At 33.6% G+C, this 21,747-nt stretch overlaps 3 protein-coding genes across 3 annotated transcripts; 1 reads left to right on the top strand and 2 right to left on the bottom strand.

Annotated features, from left to right (window-relative positions):
- Positions 1-2,597: 2,597 nt before the first annotated feature.
- On the top strand, positions 2,598-10,083 carry LOC125812573 (BTB/POZ and MATH domain-containing protein 4-like). Its single transcript, XM_049492064.1, has 4 exons — positions 2,598-3,276; positions 6,386-6,731; positions 6,986-7,262; positions 9,511-10,083. The coding sequence occupies exons 1-4, from the start codon at positions 2,870-2,872 to the stop codon at positions 9,696-9,698; spliced, it is 1,218 nt and encodes a 405-aa protein (XP_049348021.1). The 5' UTR covers positions 2,598-2,869; the 3' UTR covers positions 9,699-10,083.
- Positions 10,084-11,199: 1,116 nt separating this feature from the next.
- Positions 11,200-17,584, bottom strand: LOC125812564 (transcription factor GAMYB-like). The gene is made up of 5 exons (XM_049492049.1): positions 17,540-17,584; positions 15,883-15,921; positions 15,415-15,768; positions 11,571-12,540; positions 11,200-11,475 (listed from the first exon to the last, which is right to left on the bottom strand). Exons 2-5 carry the CDS (start codon positions 15,889-15,891, stop codon positions 11,225-11,227), a joined length of 1,584 nt encoding a protein of 527 aa, XP_049348006.1. The 5' UTR covers positions 15,892-15,921; positions 17,540-17,584; the 3' UTR covers positions 11,200-11,224.
- Positions 15,975-20,750, bottom strand: LOC125812484 (uncharacterized). The gene is made up of 3 exons (XM_049491966.1): positions 20,117-20,750; positions 17,540-17,604; positions 15,975-16,046 (listed from the first exon to the last, which is right to left on the bottom strand). Exons 1-3 carry the CDS (start codon positions 20,748-20,750, stop codon positions 15,975-15,977), a joined length of 771 nt encoding a protein of 256 aa, XP_049347923.1.
- Positions 20,751-21,747: the final 997 nt, after the last annotated feature.

The raw sequence follows: 21,747 nt of genomic DNA, 5'->3' as shown, positions 1-21,747 counted from the left end.
ATGTGAACATTTTCAAAGAAGTTAATTGTGAGGGTAATAAAGGAAAATTTTAATTAATACTTTCTTGAATTAGTAAGGTGATCAACTATTATGGGACATCTATTTTTAGTATAATTCACAACTAAGAGCCTGTTTGGATTGGCTTTTGGCTTATGACTTATAAGCCAAAAGTCACAAGTTAGGATTTTTAACTTATGACTTTTGGCTTATTTTTGTTATTTTGACTTTAAAATAAGTGTTTAAAAGCATTTTTTAACTTTACCCAAACACTTCAAAACTGCTTAAAAGCTATTTTGGCTTAAAAGCACCTAAAATAAGTCAATCCAAACGGGCACTAACATGGGACAAATGATTAGTCTTTAATATAATCATCTCACGTAGAACATACAATCTTCTCACATTGAACTTGCATTTCTCGATCATATGATCGAGAAGACGAACAAACATTGTTTCTTTTAGCCATTTGTTAGTGATTGGTAAATAAATTTGATAAAAAATAATGAAATTGGTGAATATAAATAGCAAATTAAGAATTGATTTGAAGTAACAATAAATTTTATGTTTGTGAGAATAATCGTTATATGATATACAATTGATTTAAAAAGTAGTGATATAAATTGTAAATTTTGTTTTATATGAAATAAATAATTAGTAGGTATAAATGTGGGGTTGTTTTTACAAAATATAAATTGTGGATTAATTGTTGTATTTGAAAATTTCAAAATCATGATTTGAAATTTCCAAATCGTGCTTTTTGGAGAATTTGAAATTTCATCTCATGAAATGAAATCACGTACGATCGCATATCCAAACGCTGATTTCATTGCATAATTTCATATCGTGATATGAAATCACATGTCCAACCGCCTATTTAGAATTCTTGGCAAAAAAAAAAAAATCATTAACTATACCTCCAACTTAAACTACATCTTTAAATTATAATGCATTGTTTGGTATGATGTATTGGTATTAGTAAAGTTTGTATTAGTTATGTTTGCATTATAATGCATTGTTTGGTTTGACGTATTAAAAATAGCATGCATGACATAATTTCTATAAAAAAAAATTATAAATATATCTTCCACAAATATGGTAAAATATATGTAAAAAAAGGTTTTAGGGATAATTATGTCTTTAATCATGCTAATGCATGCATTAAAAACTCGTGCATTACTACCAAAATCATGAATTTCATGTATTACTAATACACATTTCAGTTCACAATAGAGTGTATAACATTAGTTATATATACAGAAAATTAATTCATACAATATTTTTCTAATACATTCTACCAAACAACTCAAAATTATACTTATTTAAAATGAATATATAATAATAATTAGATTAATGATTAAATATTTAAAAATATTTAGTGAATTATACATATAGAGAGAGAGAACTTGAGTAAAAATTACTAAGTTCATATGAATCCTATCTTTCATAATAGATCTGCCACTATTTTCTTTCGGTCATCTTTCAACATCACTAATAAATGGTTAATTTCATATATGTTTACCCACGCTAATAAATGCTTGATATATATTTTTATATACCTCTTCAAGTTAAATCACAATTAATTAACATGCATCCCCACATTATTAAATAATTTAACTATAACAAATTTACACGATTTAATATATAAATATCATAAATGAATAAATATTTAACCTGATTATTAATACCTCAAATACATTACCACTTGAAAAACTTCATGCAACAAATAGAGAAGTACTTTCTCCGCCCAGTCTACATGTTCAATATATTAAAAATAAATATTTTACTTTTATTTATGTAATTTAAAAATTAAAGGACAATTTATTATTTAATTTTTAATTTACTTTTTTTGTTACTAATCATAAATATTGTAACTAATAAAATTATAATATTTTAAATATGATATAATAAACTTATCATTTTATTACTAATTAGTAAATACTTAGTCAAGTGAAACATGAGCAAATTTGGAGAAATTATCTAATTACACAATATTCCTATCATATTTATAATTATCTTCATAGTTTGATATAATTATAATTTATTACCTCAATATCTAACAATCCATACCAATTCTTATTTTTTAAGTTAGATAAATGTGAATCATACTAGGTATATACTCACTATTTATATATATCTGATGTGATTTACATGTATCCGGACACCAGATATACGAGTGAGATATGAAAGTGGCGAGCGAGATTTGATTATGTATCCCAGATACATGCGAATCCACTTGGATACCGTGCATCTAAAATAAATCACAAATAATTTGACCCCATGTATCCCGAGATACATGTATCTCAACACACCAAAATATAATAAGATTCGTAATATCACAAACTAACATACTAGCGTGTATCTAAGTAATTAACTCACAAATTAGTGAAATCTCGATAATTTATCTAATAAAAACAGACACAGAAACCACAAGAAAATGTAGTATAGTGAATGAATTTGTTTCTTTCTTAACCAACTCTTGGCTAGAGATTTCGCGTTCGAGCATTGAATATGAAACTTTTTCCCATTGAAAACGATATCTCTGAATGAATTTTTAACTAACATGAATCTAAATTAGTCCGTCGGAAAAAAAAAAAGACAAAAAAATATGTCATAAAACATATTTTCGTAGTACTCACACTTCCCATATTTTTCCTCCCTAAGTTCTTAACGCCATCCAATTAATTCGAAAATCTCCGACCATTGTTTTATCTTTCAATCTTCCGAACAAAATCCAAAACCCTAAATCAAATTTTCATTCTCAATCTTCCCATATATTACCCTAAACTTTCCAATTAATTCCCTCTAAGTCCCCTTCCTCCATGAATTTCCCCTTTTCCAAACCCTAACGAACCAAAAAAATCCACAATTCACAATGTCGGAGCAGCCGATAATCACCCACGTCTCCGACACGAGTCCGTTAACCCGGGCGACGAGTTCCCGGTCGGTGACTGAAACGGTAAACGGTTCACACCGGTTTGTGATTCAGGGGTATTCATTGGCGAAAGGAATGGGAGTTGGGAAACACATCGCGAGTGATAATTTCACCGTTGGTGGACATCAATGGGCTATTTACTTTTATCCTGATGGGAAAAACCCCGAGGATAATTCAACGTATGTGTCACTTTTTATTGCGTTGGCGAGTGAAGGAACGGATGTTAGGGCTTTGTTTGAATTGACGTTGGTTGATCAGAGTGGTAAAGGGAAGCATAAGGTTCATAGTCATTTTGATCGGTCACTTGAAAGTGGACCGTATACATTGAAATACCGCGGCAGCATGTGGTAATTTGCTTTAACTCCTGCTAATTTAGTTTTAATTTGATGCCGAGCTTTGGGGCAGTGGTAAAGTTGAGATTTTTTTTTTCTTTTTGGATTCTTTTTAGCTTATGTAATTTAGCTTTAATTTGCAGTGAATTTCATGCTTTATTGTTGTTGTTGTTTTATTGTATTGGTTTATGTGAAAGATGTGCTGTTGCAGCTGCTATTTATGAGCTTTCTGGGAAGTATTAGTTCCAATTGTGTTGATTAGAATTTTGTTCAATCAAATCAAGTATGTTGTTTAGATCCCACTTGTGGGATTTCATTGGGTATGTTGTTGTTGTATATCTAGTATGCCTCTATTCCTCCACCATTACCCCAAAAGTGATCAAACTCCTCTGCCTTATGTGAAGTTGTGAGAGAAATTAGTTGGGGTCGGGTATAATTATATTTCCATCCACTTTATTCAGGATTCGGTATTAGGAGTATTAACTATAGTTAGATGATATTATGCTCGTTGTCTACCTACCGCAACACTCCTTTTCATAGTGGGTTTCAGAGCCAGCTATGCTTTGGTAAGCTCGATTAGGCAGAGTTCTATTGGGATTTTGTTAAGTATGACAATTTGTGTTCGAGTATTTAGATGCATTTCTGTACTTTAATGGTGGACAACTAAATGGCTTTGCTTCCTTGGTGACTCGAACTCACAACCTTCGGGTTGAAAGTAAGGGGTACTTACCATCCAAACAACTCTCTCTCGTCTCTCTGCAGACTTTCTGTTGTAAGTGAAGTTAAGCAAATTATCGAGTTAGAGGATAATTGTATCAAATTTGAAAAATAATGTGAAGTCTTCATTCCTACTCACTACCAGTTTGCGGTAAAATTTGTTTTTTCTTTCTGTACCAAAACAAGTTGTATATTATTTTTAAAATATAATTTAATGAAATAATAAAAAATAGCATTACTTGATTTTTTTGTAAAAATAAAATGAAAAAGTAATATAAATTGGATCAATACTTCCAATTGAATAAGTATGAATAAAGAATGCATGGATGAAGATAGAAAGTTGATTTCTACTCGTCCTTTTAATATTAATTCTATGTATGTTGTAGCAATGCAATCAAGTACAATTTGTATAGAGTGTAACATTATAACCTTCTTTGTCATTAAAATCTCAACTTTTTTACTCCTTCATTCACTCTTACTTGTCGACTATACTAAAAATATATTTTCACTTTTACTCGTCACCTTTGGCATATCAATAGATAAACATATTTTTTTCACGTCTTACCTTTAGCATTAATTGCTTATATCCCAAATTATTTCTCATGATCTAAGGCTAAACATTAATTAGTATGGATATTGCAGTAGAATGCTCATATTAATCATTGTTTTTATGGGACGTGCAAAGTTCAAAATGGTCAAGTACAAGTGAATGGAGAGAGTAGATGATATCTACAAAAACATAAATAAATTATTAACTCATTTACTTCTCACTTCCCCAACTTCTTTTGTCAGTATATTTCGACATTGAAGTTATTTCTTTGTTTTGCACCTTCACACTATTATGTTTGTGTTTTAATTAATTCTTAAATATCAATAACTATTATTTAGTAATTATTCCCTTAATTCGAAAATCAAGTCATATATCATTTTTGGGAGCTATTGTTTTTTTCAAATATGAGATTTATAAGAATATTATCAATATATATAGTAGATTTTATGATATTTCCTTCACAATTTTTTTTTTGAAAGATTAAGTTAAAAAAATTACTATAAATACAAAAGCTTGTGATATAGTACCTTGGTATGTTGTAATCGTAACATTGCATAGCATAACAATCAGTGGAAGAGTCATAATTCAATAATGGTGATCAATTTATTTTTATTTTGTATGCCAAGGGGATTTAACAACTTATATAGATACAACTTCCCCCCCCCTATTTACATATGTAGTATAAATTATCAACGAAATGGGTTCAATTGAATCCCCCCGTACCCTTATGCCTCAGCCCCTGGCAACACAATGTGTTTTATATATCATTTTTTATATATAGAATTTCATCACCTTTTTTGTTAGTTCTCACATAAGGTTATATGATAATACCTGAATTTTACAATTAGACATTATATTTATCAAATTAAACACCTTTTATTCCAACTAATGATTATTTATGATAAGTAATGATAAGTTAGCTAATTCCAACTTACCTTTCCTTCATAAATACTTTCTCCTTTCTTTCCTTTTCCTTTCTCAAATAAAGGTCTCAACTTTCAGTAAAATGCCAAGTATGTCTGCAAAGAATGCTTAATAAAACATAGATATAAGTTTGTACGAAATATTGAGTAAATAGGAATAAAATATTATTCATACATTTGATGGAATAATTAATAAAGTCTAAAGAAATTACTAAGAATGTTCCTTTGGTGCATTTGTGTTGCCTCTTCGAAGGAAATCATATCTTTTTTTATTGACCAATTGCATGAAATAAATGAATTCTTTATTACTTACTAATTGTCATCTTTACCCCATATCAGGGTGTGTTCGGTATGGTATTTTCTCTTATTCGATTGGTAAAAACTTTTTGGAAAATATCTTCTTTAGGAAAGTAAGCTTATTGGAAATAAGGAAAATGGCTTTCATAGTAAAAATAGGAAAAGCAAGTCGCATGGATTTATCCCTACTCTCATTACTTGTCCCCCCCTCCAGATCCTAATCCAAACCTCATCCCCTTCCCCAATCTGGCCTCATAATTTTATCTTAGATACAACAACAACATACCAAGTGGAATCCCACAGGTGGGTCCGGGGTGGGTAGAATGTTTAGCTTTTAAGATTCGGGGATACGGACACCCGAGTCCAAGCAACTTAGATCTAACCAAGTCGAAGTATTTAGGGGAAATATTAGGTACTTGCTGACAGTGATGCATTTCCTTTATTGGCACATGCTCTATTATTAGGTTTCTGCCTTTCTTGAAATTTTCTATTCTTTGGCATGAATGAAAGAAAAAATACAAACTAGAATTTGTGTCTAGGCCTAATTGAGCTTTATTTTTCCCTTATACTTTAAGCCTAATATTTGCTGTTACAACTTAAGACAAAATTTGCTATGTTGTTTATCTATGTGATGCAGGGGATACAAACGTTTCTTTAGACGAGCTTTACTTGAGAATTCAGATTATCTCAAGGATGACTGTTTGAAAATCAATTGCACTGTGGGAGTTGTTCGATCTACAATTGATATCTCGAGCTTACAGCCAATCCAGGTTCCAGATTCTGATATGGGATCACACTTTGGAATGCTATTAGAGAATATGGAAGGCTCTGATGTTGTTTTCATTGTGGCTGGTGAAAAATTTCATGCCCATAAGCTGGTATTAACTGCTCGTTCTCCTGTATTTCGCACTGAATTGTTTGATGAACTGATGGGCGATAAGCAGGAGATTGTTGTCACAGATATGGAACCCAGGGTCTTTAAAGTGAGCATCAATTTCATTTTTCTTTTTTTACTTTGTTAATCATTTTATTTTAAATTGGGTTTTCTTGTGCTGTCGAAGAAGACAAAATTTCTCATTGCCTCAAATAGTGGCATTGCTCCATCTCTCTTGCTGTATTTGCTTCTCCAAAATAACTTCCGTGTTTTGGCAGAAAAAGATCAAATTTCTTCAGAACAAAAGATGAAATTCTCACTCACCCTTCTTTTTGATATATATATTCTTGTGGCATGAAACAGGCTATGTTGCACTTCATATACAGAGATTCTCTTGTAGATGAAGAGATAGAAGATACTAGTTCTTCTTCTATTCCTTCTGTGACCGATACATTGACAGCGAAACTGCTAGCAGCAGCTGATCGGTATGATTTAACAAGACTAAGGCGGGTGTGCGAAGCTCATCTTTGCAAAGATATCTCGGTGAACTCTGTTTCCAGAACTCTTGCTTTAGCTGACCGTTACCATGCCACAGAACTCAAAGCAGTTTGCCTTAGGTTTGCTGCTGAAAATCTTGCAGGTATAAGAGATCTTATTATTGCAACTTGTCTATATTTTATAGTGATTTCTGCAGTTTTCCTGAACTGTTTAGGTGAAACTAGTGCAATTTCCTTGTCTTGGATTGCAATAAATGAAAATTGGTGGTTTGTTTAGCATGAACATTGTGCATTTTGCCTTGTCATTGGTGTTCCCCCCCAAGTTTTTTGTTTCTTGGGCGGGTTATTTGTCATTTTTTTTGTTCACTTGAGCAGAAAGCTGTGAGGTAGTGGACCCTTAGCATGTCAACAGTATCTATCGGATCCATCTTTGTCTGTATAGTTAACCATTCCCATGTCTGTCTCTTTGCTGAGTTTCTTGCCTTCTCTCTTTTCCAAAACCTATTCAGTAGGGCATTATGCTTCTTTCCTGAGGCTGACCATATATTTTATGTCTGATAGGACATAAAAGGAAATAAGTCTTTCTTCTTTTATTGAGAATGCTCTTCTTTTTCTTTTCTCTTCTCATGGAAAATACTGAAAATTGAGAAGTGCAGCTGCCAGGTGGAATAAGAGCATTTTGCTTAGAACTTTTCTAAATTGAAGCTGCTTTAGAGTATCGTAAACAACAACGACAGACACAGAAGCTCTGCCTGATTCCTAGCTAAGGGTTTGCTATATGAATCCTCAGTGTCTATCTCGCTCCATTTGGACCCATTTCATTCCTATATTCAATAATTTGGGATTCTCTCGCACTGGAGGTTCTCTAGAGATAACTGGAAAAAAGAGGGGCTTTAGAGATATTTTATTGAAGAGTTAGACTTGGGTATGAAGGGCTTCTATGATGCATTTCTTTTGTCTTTACCTTGTTGTTTTTTCACGGCCTCCCTTCTTCTTACAAACATGGAAGCTGCATGTCATCCCAGATATACATGTGATCAGTACCTCTTTAGACAATGTAACAAGCCCATAGCAAAAAAGTATCTAGCAATTACGCTGATGAAGTGGATTGCTATCCTCTCCTGGTGAAGGGATGGGAAATGGTTATAACTTGTGCTCATGAATTTGGCATGGACATCTATGCCACGGATGTTATACATGCTGACTTCAATTTCGTTGAACACAATTTCGCCCGATGGTGTTATCAACTGAACTTCTATGGATCCATTAATCTCCTTTTGTTGCACCAGCAAGACTACACCCAACCATGCACCTCAAGTCTTAAGCCAATCTCTACACAGCACCAAAAGAAGTCTGATTTAACTGTCAAACTCCAGCTTCCGTTGTTCTGTTGTTAGGTTGCTTTTCTCTAGAGCTGCATTAGGGTGCATCATGGAATGATTTATGATTGGATTCCACTCAAGTGAAATAAATTCTCAATTGGGAAATCAAATGAGTTTTCTGCATATGAACATCAAAATAGCAATGAGATTTTTCACTGAACTGAAAGAAGAAATGTTCTTGGCCTCACCACTGTCTTAAAGCAGAAAGCATCAAAACAGCCGGTAATTCCTGCATCAGAAGCTTTGGTGTTCACCAAGTTAGGATATGTCAAATTTGAATCAAGATACCTAAAAAAGTTATAGATCAATGTAATTATTTTCTGGTTTTGTTATTTGAGTGCTTTTGGGAGGGGGCACTTATTGCTAAAATGGACTTGAAGTATTAGAACCTGTTTGGATTGCCTTTTGATTTTTGACTTATAAGCCAAAAACCATAAGTTAGAAATTGTAACTTATAGCTTTTGTCTTATTTTTATCATAAAGATTATTTTTATCATTTTAGCTTAAAACCAAGTGTGCTTATAAGCATTTTTTAATGTACCCAAACACTCCAAAAGTGCTTAAATTACTTGAAATAAGCCAATCCAAACAGGCTATTATTTGGTGAATGAACTAAAATTGATGAAATGAATCACATAGTTTATTTTAATTGCAAACCTGTTTTTCCATCAAGTGGGCTCTAAAAGAAGTCTCACTGAGCAAGTCATGACACTAAGTGAGATACTGTTATAGAACTGATCCAAAGAAAAAAAACTGACTTAGTGCTATAGAATGTCGCAAAAGAACGTGCATATCCCTTTGGATGTCCAAGTGTCTCGAGCATTTGTTTGATGAGTTGCTGCCCCCTTGGGGAGTTTAGCTTCGATTATAACTAGTGTCAAAGTTCATTTGGGGACCTTTCTATGTTAAAGGCTATGGTATATGGAAAACTGCAGCCTGCAGGTGTGTTTTTCGCGTGCTTTCTTTGCACTGCAGTTTCCCTCATCTATTTGTTGGCATATTTCTGCAGCTGTCATGCAATCTGATGGATTTGAATACCTTAAGGAAAACTGCCCTTCTCTTCAGTCAGAGCTTCTTAAAACCGTTGCTGGTTGTGAGGATGATTGTAGCAGTGGAGGCGGAAAGTCTAGAAGCGTTTGGGCCCAGCTTTCAGATGGTGGCGATACCAATGGCAGGAGGGTTAGGCACCGGACCTGATTTTAGATAGAGAACCCTGATTTTATTGTTCTGTATATTGGAAGATGTGTTGAAAATGATACAGGAAGGTAAATGTACCATAGTTTCTGAAATACCGAACAAGTCTGTTTGTAATACCAGTATCCTGGAAGTTGTTCCATGCTGAGTTTTTAAACATTTTTGCTGACACCAAGTTTGAGTTTCAGTAGACTATTTAGGGTTAAGACGTGATTCTGGAAAGTCGATACCTTTGTTGTTGCCATTATAGCCTTTGTAACTTCAACCCCTGATTGGAGGATACTCTTGTTTCTACTTCACAAGTGATGCTTAGTAGAAAAACGTTGCTGCCTCTTCTCTGGTTTAGTACCAAAGTTCTGAATTGCTGTTGCCTATTTCCTAAGCTGGCAAGTAGTCGTTGCTCCGGAACTCTGTAAGACCAACTCTTAGCTTCAAAATTTTTACTGGTTGTGTTCTTTACCTTCAGTGAAAGTCAGATCAGACCTGTCATTTAAGCTGTTGTAGTAAGACTAGGGAGAAATGAGTTGATTCTTCTGTTGATATATGGGTTGTTTGGTTGATTCTTTTTTCTCATATCTGTTTGAATAGTGGAAATGGTGATTTTGCCTTATTCTGTTTTTCGTTATTCTGGTATTCAACCCAATTTATCCAAATGTGTAATTTTGGTCCTTGAACCTATTTTGTGAAAGTTCAAAACTTAAAAGTCATTATTAAGAAAATTAAAGACTATGAACTTTTACGAATGTTAAATTTCCTGCCAATGCAATGAATTCTGTATAGAAAATTAAAGACACATTTTCGAAGTGTAGTTAAGCAGTTGTGCCATTATATTGAGGGGGAGCGCTAGAAATGGTAATGGTAAGAGTCACTTGGATATATAGCTATATAGCTATGTATAACTATGTAGAAGGTAGGGCGGATAAGTTTTGCGTACATTATATCCTTTTCAAATCACGGGTATTGTGTTTTTATTTATAGTAAATCAAATAATCTAAGTTTAGAAGAGTTCAAGTGAATATTACATCATCAGGGTGTGAAAGATTTTTGTTTCAAGAATGTGATTGAGCTCTTTTTTGGTATCCCGACAAAAAGCAGGAACTTAGTGCACCAGACTACGTTTTATTTAAAATTAATTGTTTGAGCTAACTGGTGCATCTATGCACTGGAAGTCATTCATCCTGTGAGATCGACTGCTTGTTTTTTTTTTATAGAATATCGAAAAATAAAAAGCTAGCATATCCCATAGTTGATTTACAACAGCAAACAACCACCCCATCAATAACAAGCAAGTTGAGGTAGGCTACATGAATGCTCACTGTCCATGTTGCCTTAATTAAGCATGTCTCAGTCTAATATTTAGAAAACTGCAGTCCAACTTGAAGCCACATAAAAAAATATTTCATTGTTTTTGTCTCTAGATTGCCTTAAACTGATGCACACAGGAAAACCCAGAAATGGATAGCTGAGATAACCAACTTTTGTGTTAAAAGACGTTATCAAAACTATCATAATCTCATTCGGGCTGTAGCCTACACGGCTGACATGGCATCCCAAGAACAAGAATTGTGTCCACTAGCTTGACCTGATGATGTGGCTACTGCATGGATTTGCTTGCAATCCCAGGCACAATCATCGAAAAAGCAAGAAATAAGAGCATCTTTCGAAGCCAGATGGTTATTAGCATGCTGTGTCTTGGGACTGGAAAAGATTGTCTGGTTTGATGTGTCGTCTTCCTTGTCCAAGGGGGCTAGATCGCCAATCTCTTGCTTAATCTTGCATCCTTCTAACATATCATGGAAGAATCCAATTATAGAAACACAATAAACTTCAACTATGCAGATAACCAGGAGTAGTCAGTAAATAAACCGTCCTCACCTGGCATTGTGGTCATTGACAGGAACTCGTGTAATGAACTTTCACTGATAGGGGTGTACTCACTAAATACTGATGTAGAGAATTGACTTAAAGGAGAGATTGGATGCCCATCCCATCCTTTGAGATCTGGACATGAATTATTGACAGTAACACCAGATGTCTCGTTCCCTTGGTGTGAGTTATCGTGTGAAGCTTTCATAGTTTGGGATTCATGAAGCACAGCATCCAGTAGACCACTGTTGCTAGGTGACAGACTACCGGATTCACTATGTCCAGCTGGAGGGGATTGAATCAGAATATCAACAGAGTCTAATGAAGGAAGAGCCGAATGAGGTGAGCCCCAGTTTTCTGTCTGGTTTTGGAGTGAAGGGAGCTCCAGCTTCATTGCCCATGTGGGCTCTGAAGAGGAGTTGCCATTTAAATAGGCATGGCCGCCCGGAACTACACTTGAGAATGATCGGTTATCATCATATGTTAAATTATGACTATATGAAGAAAAACCCAAGGGTTGAGCAAGCAAAGAACTGTCATTCTGGTATTGTATGGAGTTGAGGAGATCACCATTTGAACCGGAGAACACAGATTCTGATCCTCGTATACGCTTTGAGGGATACGTTGTAGAAAGGAAATACGTACTACTATAGGGAGCTCTATGACCCTGGGCCAGAAAGTTACTTACAGGATCATTAAGCAAGCTACGAGCAGGAATGTCAGCAAGTTGTGGTGGATACAACAGATGATTGAGTTCCAATTTTTTGAACTCCACAGCAGGAATCTCAAAATTGTTAATTCCCAAGACATCAGAATTTTGCGCATCTGCAGAGGAGAATGCACCCAACTCCTCATTTTGTTTGTTCTGACTTACCAGGAAAGAAATATCTGGAGGGTAAATTGGCAAGCCTGCACGTTGTCGTCTTTTTATTCTGGTGTTCCAGTAGTTCTTTATCTCATTATCTGTGCGGCCAGGCAGCTGAAAGGGTAGAAAGGGCATAACAAAAGTTAATATTAATCATATACCACCGATTATCCAACAGAGAATTTGAAGATATCACACTCCTACTTAATAAATTATACTCCAGCCTAACATTATTTCTCTTTAATTGTTATTGCGATAAGAGTTCAATTATGGTATTTATACAGAAGCGGGTCTCAATGTGGAAATGATAGGTTAGTGTTTTAAAGAATTTAAACCTTTTCTAGTCCATAATAGACTATTGAAGTACTATGAGCTGTGGGAGAACATAAAGTAGAAGTTGGACAGCAAATCCGGGACCACACAAGTGTTGAGACAGATTCTTACAAAGTCATGAGACCTTTTTTAAAATGAAAAGTACTAAAAGAAGTATAACTGTATAAGTTCTACAAAGAACAAAAACACTATTCATTAGCATAATCACGTGTATCAAAATGATGGAAGAATGTAACTCGGACTATTTCAAGTGACAGCAGATAGTATTAGAGAAAATCGTCTTGGGAGAAAGGGGCTCCGACAATGTGGCGTTCATTATTTGTAACTTCAGTTCTCACCTTTTAACCAGGCAAACATTTTTGTCTAATTTTCATATCCTGGTCAAGGGACAATGACCAAGTGTATAATAAATGTACATACAAATCTGTTAATGTAAAGTGACAACTTTTGTGAAGGGGGACTACACTTGTGGTAGTATACCTGATGGATATATAGAAGTAAATTTACCATTCTCAAAAAAAATAAAATCTGTTAATGTAGATGAGACTTGACGATGCAATAACCTCATTGAGCCAGAAACCTTTTACATCTTGGATTCTGGCAACTGTTACGGTGGTATATGAATCTCTAAATCCATGCCATATCTCTTCTGATCAAGGCATAATTAGGTGCATTTTGGACACCCCTTAGTGTCGAACATAGAGCAAAACAAATGCAGCAAGATACTCCAGAGAACGAAACTTCAATAGTTAATAACAAGTTCTATTTAAAGAGATATAGAAAAACCATTTGCCAACAAAAGCCTGATTGGCAAAGCTATGCTGGTACGGCCATAAACTGTTCACATGATCAACCCCTAATGCAATGCCCATCTGAGTAGATGTAATATTTTGGATTTCTAAGGCTCAGAACCCCTGTGTCCCGATCTGGTAGTCCTATTATGCTTCTATGAATTATCAAAACAATCTTCATTAAGATTTTAAGTACATGTTTTCATCATTTTGAAATAAGAAATTTGCATCTCGTAGTAATTCTTATATTTCTAAATATTCAAGTCTCATTTTCACAAGATAGATTAATCTGAGTCCACTTCAGTTCTGAAAATGAGTCCAATCGACATACGTAAGAGAAACAAGTCTATCAGTAAGGGAATTCATTTCATACCCTGACCAGGATTTAAAGAAAATGTAGCTCTAGTTACATAGCAAATTAAATGGATGGCCAACTGTTATCAATAAACAGGATGGGTTTGATTACACAACATGAAGTGTCAACAAGAACTACGGATAACTTTATGCGAGAGCTATGGGTAGGAAGTGAGGGCTTTCTCTTATTCTGATTTCTGGAGTTAAAGTGCCATCTGAGCGCTTTCTGTTTAAAGACACTCCTCCTGGCACTAGAGAACCTATTGACATGACTGATGCTATTGATGACTACCAATACTAGCTCAGTTGCTAGTTCTTTGATAAGTAATTGGGCAGGCCGATGTCCAGTCCAACAAGAGGAGCCATCAGGACTGGTTTTAGGAAGTGCTCTTAGTGAGGATCTTACTGTTTTTTTCCCGTAGTACATTGTAGTATCATTGAGGATTACAACAACATACCCAGCGAAATCTCACTAAATGGGGTCTGGGGAGGTAGAGTGTACGCAGACCATACCACTATCTCGTGGAGGTAGAGAGGCTGTTTCCGAAAGTCCCTCAGCTGTATGTACATTGAGGATTACTTATTATAATTTAACACGATAACACAAAAGTTGTCAACAAATATAGAATTTGGGATAGCATGATTACAAGCAGGGGGATACCGGAAAGAAAAACTAAATCTGATTCAAAAAGATTGAACAGATCAAGATCCCCTGACACACAACTGGAAATTTGAAGGATAGCAAAGACTCATAATTAGACGACATACTGATCAAAATAATACTCTTTCTGTCCCAATTTATGTCAGACCCTTTTCTTTTTAGTTTGTCCCAAAATGAACGTCACTTTTCTATAATTTTTTTGAAATAGGTAACTGGCTTTAAAATTCCCCTTTTACCCTTAATAAAATGATTTATAGCCACACATTTAAGATTTATTTTAGACCACGAATTTCTAAAGTCTTCCTTTCTTAAACTTTTTGCCAAGCCAAACAGTGCCACATAAATTAAGATGGAGGGAGCACTAATTACTTATTCAAAATTTAAGTATTACTCCCTCCATGTCATTTTACCTGATGTTGTTTGACTGAACACAAAGTTTAAGAAAGAAAGACTTTTGAAACTTGAGGAAATTAAGGCATGAAACAAGCCATAGACATCTCTGTAGTACTAAATCATCTCATGAGGGTAAAATAGGAAGTTTAAAGTTAGATTGTTTCTAAATATATAAATATGTCATTCTTTTTGGGATAGACTAAAAAGAAAAGCATACCACAGAAAATCTGATAAAGGGAGTAATAAAAAGAGTACTTATCAAGGACTACAAGACATTGTCCGGAAGGAATGATGATATGGATTCTGTCCACAGTAATGGCAGAAACCTCGAATTTATCGGGGGTAGGAAATCCAACTTAAATAGGAATTAATATGAAGTAAAAACATAAATGAAGGATGCCAGTTAAAGACATTTTATTTGAAGATTTTATGAAAAGATAGAGAGATAGTATGAACCTCAACAGCCATTCGTGCCCATTTATTTCCCATTTTAGCATGCAGTTCAACTATCCGCTGCTCTTCCTCGGGGGTGAATGCACCTTTCTTTAAATCTGGTCTCAGGTGATTTGCCCACCGCAAACGGCAACTTTTACCACAACGAGCAAGTCCTGAATGCCTCTGCACAGCATTCCAGTTCCCCTCACCATGTGTCATGACATAATCCACTAAAATCACATCTTCCGCAGAAGTCCAGGGACCTTTTTTAAGTGGTACACTTTCTCCTAAATCTCCACCGCTAGCTTCATCTGGTGAATCCATGTCAACTTTGGATGTCATCCTTTCCTCGGTTTCACTTGTCATGCTCATATCCTAAAAATGTTTAATAAATAAAAAAAATAGCATGTAATTGCCAATAGAAGGAGATGAAATTGTTTGTTATAAAGTCGAGGCAAAAATAAAGGCGATATGTTCCAAGCGAGTGACCTCGTGCATGACGAAGCCAGTCGAGCTTAATATCAGAAACTGCCAAAAAAAGAAACTTGGGATAAGTTAAGGATTTTATTCAAGTAACAGCACTACAAAAGGGCTGAACCCACAGAATTTAGAAACGATAGATATAAACCACCAACTTCAGAAAGCAAGTTCACCTAGATTCACACAGAATAACATAAAAGATAAAACGATAAATGATGAAAAGGAATAACTTATTCAGAATTCCCCGATACATAATTCAGGGCATCAAACTTCTAAAAACTCACCAGACCCACCTAATCTCATTAACTACGAAATAATACGACACAATAAGTTATTTGGGGTAAAATGAAATGAAACAGAAGAAGTAAAAGTGTTTATATTATGAAGTCCACAAAGAAATTCACTGAGCTCAATCCTAGGTAATAACTTTATGATTTGATCAAAACAAATAAACATATACGTCATATTTGTCGAATAAAACAAAGAAGCTGCTAACTTCTGAAAACAAATAAATAAAAGAAGATGACGATAATATTGATCAATCATTTAGCTTCAAAATCAGCATATCACGAACTCAACAATTTAGCTGCAAAGGAAATCAATTTCTTTGGGGAACTTTTTCCACCAATAGGCTCTTGTTGGTTTCACTATGAAAATTCCGATTAAAATAACATAAGGACAAATGCACAAAATGTCCTGTTAATTGTATGCACAGCATAACCTCACACTAAAAAAGTTAAAATACCTACACTCTTTTATTACATCATGGACTGGGGAAGGGGAAGTTGAAGTGGAAGCGGAAGCGGAAGCTATGCTACTGATGAACCCTCTACCTCCACTATGGAAGGCAAGACCCTCAACCACGTCAAAATACTTAGCTCATGTTTGACCACGATTTTGACGTTGAAACTTGAAAATTCAATGTTTGAAATTGTGATTTTGACACTTGAAGTTGTGTTTGGACATGCATTTTACTAGGAAAAAATTGAAGTTTTACAAGTGGAAGTGAAATTTTTCCCAAAATTTGGACTGTGAACTTGAAAATATTTTGAAGATAATTTTTCAAAATCTAATCAAATTTCATGGCCAAATAGATATTTGAAGATAAATTTTCAAAATCTATGACCAACGCTAGCTTACTCACACTTGGACTCCTAGTTGAAAATTTACAGACTTCACTAACACCAATAAAAACCCACTCACACCTAGCCCCACCCACTCCAAACCCCAAAAGCAATTTAACACGCAATAAAATCAGAAAATCGAGAATCTATCGAAACAATCTCTCTACCTTCACAAGTGATCCCAAAGAATGATCTCTCTTTTCGTTGTTGGGTAAAACTTCATACACACCACTCTACCTTGATTCCAAAGAATCGATCTTTCTTTTCATTGTTGGGCAAGACTGCATACACACCACCCTCCCAAGACCCCACTGATGAGATTACAGTGGTATATCCTCTTCCTTGTTGTCAAAATGAAAATGAACTCCTAAAATTTACAGACTTCACTCACACCAATTAAAACCCATTCACACCTCCCCTACCCCCACCACCCACCGAAACAATACATACAAAAATGCTTAGACAAATAAAGGCCTAATAAAACCAGGAAACATAACAAGCTCAAACTAAAAATTCATCACAAAATCAACATTTAATCATACCTGAATTAAGAAAGCTAGTGAAGCAGTCCAACAGAGTCTTGGAGCTAGTGACCACTTATCAGTCCCTTCACAAAAAATTAACAGAATTCAACACAGAAAAAACTGAAATTAAGCTTAAAAACCAATATACAAGAATCCCTTTTAAAAAATGAACTCAAAAAACCCAAAATGTGAATTATACAAAACCCAAGACTCAAACTTTTTCAAGACCCATTAAACAAAACTGAAAGATGAAATGGTAATGCAAAACCCCAAACTTTAAAAATGAGTAAATGAACAAAAGTAAGAATCTTTTTGAGCAAAAACACCCAATTGTTGTTTGGTGAAGAAAAGAAATCAAGATCCACTTATTAATGAAAACAAAAAGAGTTTGAGAAAAGAGAAACACAACAAGAGATAGCTAAGGTGTCAGCAGCTTAAGGAATTTCAAATAAAGAAGCCAAAAGGGATAAAAAAAAAAATACAAAAAAGAGAGAGAAAGAAAGAGGTTTTACATTGCAACAAGAAGAGTGAGAAAATATAGGAGAAAGATTAGGGATAGATAAACACCCACATTATTAAATTAAGGGGAAAAAAATCATTTGCTTTCTTTAATTTGAAGCTTTTACCACGTTTATTTATTTATTTTTATTTTTCTTCAAATATTCGATCTCTGCATTGGAGTCAAGACTAATTCAAATTCAGGTTAGACAGGCCCATAGGGGTCATTTTTTTTCCATAGGATATTCGGTAATTGCATTAGAGCAAAGACTAATTCAAACATTAGATAGGGCCTAGGGGCCATTTAGTAGCCGATTAGAGTTATGTAGAGATTAGTAATGAGTGAATTTATGTATTATTTTATACATGCTTAGTTATGCATGAATTAATTATTAGTATTCCACTGTCTATCATTGCATAAAATAATACATATAATTCCTCCTAACTTATTTTGTATTAGTTATATGCGGGTTTCTAAATTGTCAACTAAACGTCGTATTAATTTTATACATAATAACTTATTTTTTATTTACCTAGAAAATGACGTATGACTTATACGAAAAATAATATATGAATAACTTGTTTCTCATCAAACGACCTCTAAGTGACTTTGGTCGGGAAAAGGAAATAAGGTAAAATTCTTTACTAAAGATTTTTTCAAATTCAAAGCTTAAAAACAAAATTTTTAATTAAAGAAAAAATAATTTTATTCACGATACCACATTCTTTGATGATACCTTTTATTTTCTCTCTATCTTTTCACCATTTTTTCTTCTTTCTTAAAAAAAATAAATATATATGTAGCAAAGGAAATCTTGGATTACTTTGCAAATAAAAAACAAAGAAAAATAGAGGAGTTTTTAACATGTGGGGTTGTATAAATAAAGAATTATTTACTCTGTTGGTTTCAAAGTCATGTGACTTATTAATTCCTTTTTTATACTCCCAATTAATACTCAAATCATAAGCGAGTATATATTATATATTTATTAGAAATAAATGATAGAAATCCCCATTCTATCTAACTAGATATAGAAATAACTGGCATAAAATAGAAATATGTTCTTTAACTTAATTTTATTTTAAATTTATGTTATTTAATTTTGGGGATGCACAAGTAGATATTTAAATTTGCATAAAGTTGAACAAACAGACACGTGAGTCCTACGTGACACAATACACATAGGACACCACGTTGGATTCAAATTGTCATATAAGATGTCATGTAGGATGCATGTGTCTCTCTGTTCAACTTTATATATATTTGCGTGTCTAAGTGTGCACGCCCAAGATTAAATGACATAAATGTGATTGACACAATACATAAATATGCCCTCTAACTTGACTTCAGTTTTTATATATGCTCTCCAACTTTGGGTGTGCACAAGTAGACACTTAATTTTGTATAAAATTGAACAAGTAGACATACACGTCCTACGTGGCATAATACACGTAACTGTAGGACACAAAATTGTTATGGAATGGAAGAAACTAGAAAGATAAATTAAAGAGAGAATAAATAATAACTCTTTGTATTGATTCTTGCATTGATTCAAATAGAAGAGTACATCCCTATTTATAAATAATTAAGGAGAATCCTTCTTAAAGGAGAGTCCTTCTTAAAGGAGAATCATTCTTAAAGGACAATCCTTCTTAAAGGAGAATCCTTCTAGATACTAGACTAAAATAAAACTAAATATTTTGCAATTAATGTAAACCCTAGACTTGAAAGGAAACTAAATACTATAAAATATTTTTAGACTAAAATAAAATAAAATAAAAAGATTCTTCCAAATTCCAACATTCCCCCTCAAACTCAAGTTGGTGTATTTGACTTGAGTTTGAACACTTAATTATTCTTCAAAAATATCTTCTAATAAAATTCATCCTCACATTCTTCTTCTACTAGTAATGCTTGTGATTTATCTTGAGTGTCTTTGAACTTGCACACTTTTGTAACATGACCTGTTTGTTTGCAACTTCCGCATACTGCATCAGATCTCCACCAACAGAATTTTTCCAAATGTGTTTTCTTTTTGCAATATTTGCAAGGAGGATAATCAACTTTTCTTTTTTGATAGTTTGCATAAAAGATACCTTCAACAATTTTATCTTGTCTGAAAGCTCTTCTTTGCTCTTGTGCTTGAAGAGCACTTATCAATTCAACAAGAGAGATGGTAGAGAGATCTTTAGACTCTTCCAAAGCAGAGATTTTAGACTCAAATCTTTCGGGAATAGTTACAAGAATCTTTTCAACTATTCTATTATCTTTAAAATCCTCACCAAGCAACCTGATTCTGTTGACAATCAAGGAAATCCTGTCAGAATAATTAGTGATAGTCTCACCCTCTTGCATCCTAAGAGATTCAAAATCTCTTTTCAAATTTAGAATTTGATTTTGTCTGCCTCGTTCACTTCCTCGGTACTCCTTCTCAAGTTTTTCCCAAGCTTCTTTTGCTGTCTCACATGCAATGATTTTAGAAAAGATTGAATCTGCAACTGAATTTTGAATTACAATTTTGGCTTTGTGTTTTTTGATTTTCTCTTCTGAGTGAAGTTTGATTTCAGCATCAGAAGATTTTTCAGTGAGTTGTTGTATGGGTTTGTCTTCCATTACAACTTCCCACAAATCATAAGCCTCAAGATAAGACTTCATCTTAACTGCCCAAATTTGATAATTTTCACCATTGAAGGTTTGTGGGGCATTGAAAGAAAGAGTATTGCTTGTCATGGTTTGAAAAATAAGGTTTAAAATAATATAAATTAAAAATTGGTTAAAAGTAGCCCTGCGTTAAAAATAAAAGCACGGGTTAAAATTGGCCCTGCGTTAAAAATTAAAGCACGGGTTAAAAGTGTGTTGAAAATAGATATGAATTAAAAGTTCTTCTTCAACGAACTCACAGATCCATTAAGATCAATGTAAGGCTCTGATACCACTGTTATGGAATGGAAGAAACTAGAAAGATAAATTAAAGAGAGAATAAATAATAACTCTTTGTATTGATTCTTGCATTGATTCAAATAGAAGAGTACATCCCTATTTATAAATAATTAAGGAGAATCCTTCTTAAATGAGAGTCCTTCTTAAAGGAGAATCATTCTTAAAGGACAATCCTTCTTAAAGGAGAATCCTTCTAGATACTAGACTAAAATAAAACTAAATATTTTGCAATTAATGTAAACCCTAGACTTGAAAGGAAACTAAATACTATAAAATATTTTTAGACTAAAATAAAATAAAATAAAAAGATTCTTCCAAATTCCAACAAAAATTTGTCATATGGGATGTCACATAAGACAAATGTGTTTATTTGTTCAATTTTATACAAGTTTAAGTGTCTACCTATGCACACCCAAAGTTGGAGAATATAAATATCAACTAAAGCCAAATTGAATGACACATTTATGTATTATACCAATATGAATTAAGACCAAATTAAATTTTTTTTTTATATATATTATGTCAAATAATTATCCTAGCTAAAGCATGCACAAATAAGTTAACTACAGAAATGTACACTAATTGTAAAACCAATTACAAGAAAGTAAATATATGTCATAAGGTACAAGAAAAAAATAAAGTTAAAATGTTTTTTGATATAAAATATATCATTTTAAAAAATAAATTTTAAAAATAATACCCCCATCAAACGAAACAAATAAGTTATCCACTTATGTATGGGGTTGATCATTAAGAAATGATATAATTAATTAACTAAAGAATTAGG

Source organism: Solanum verrucosum, unplaced genomic scaffold, assembly GCF_900185275.1.
Source record: "Solanum verrucosum unplaced genomic scaffold, falcon-dt-bn FXZP01000120.1, whole genome shotgun sequence".
In the NCBI taxonomy this organism is placed as follows: domain Eukaryota; kingdom Viridiplantae; phylum Streptophyta; class Magnoliopsida; order Solanales; family Solanaceae; genus Solanum; species Solanum verrucosum.
The sequence above is the reverse complement of the archived record's forward strand: the minus strand, read 5'-3'. Positions and strand labels throughout refer to the sequence as shown.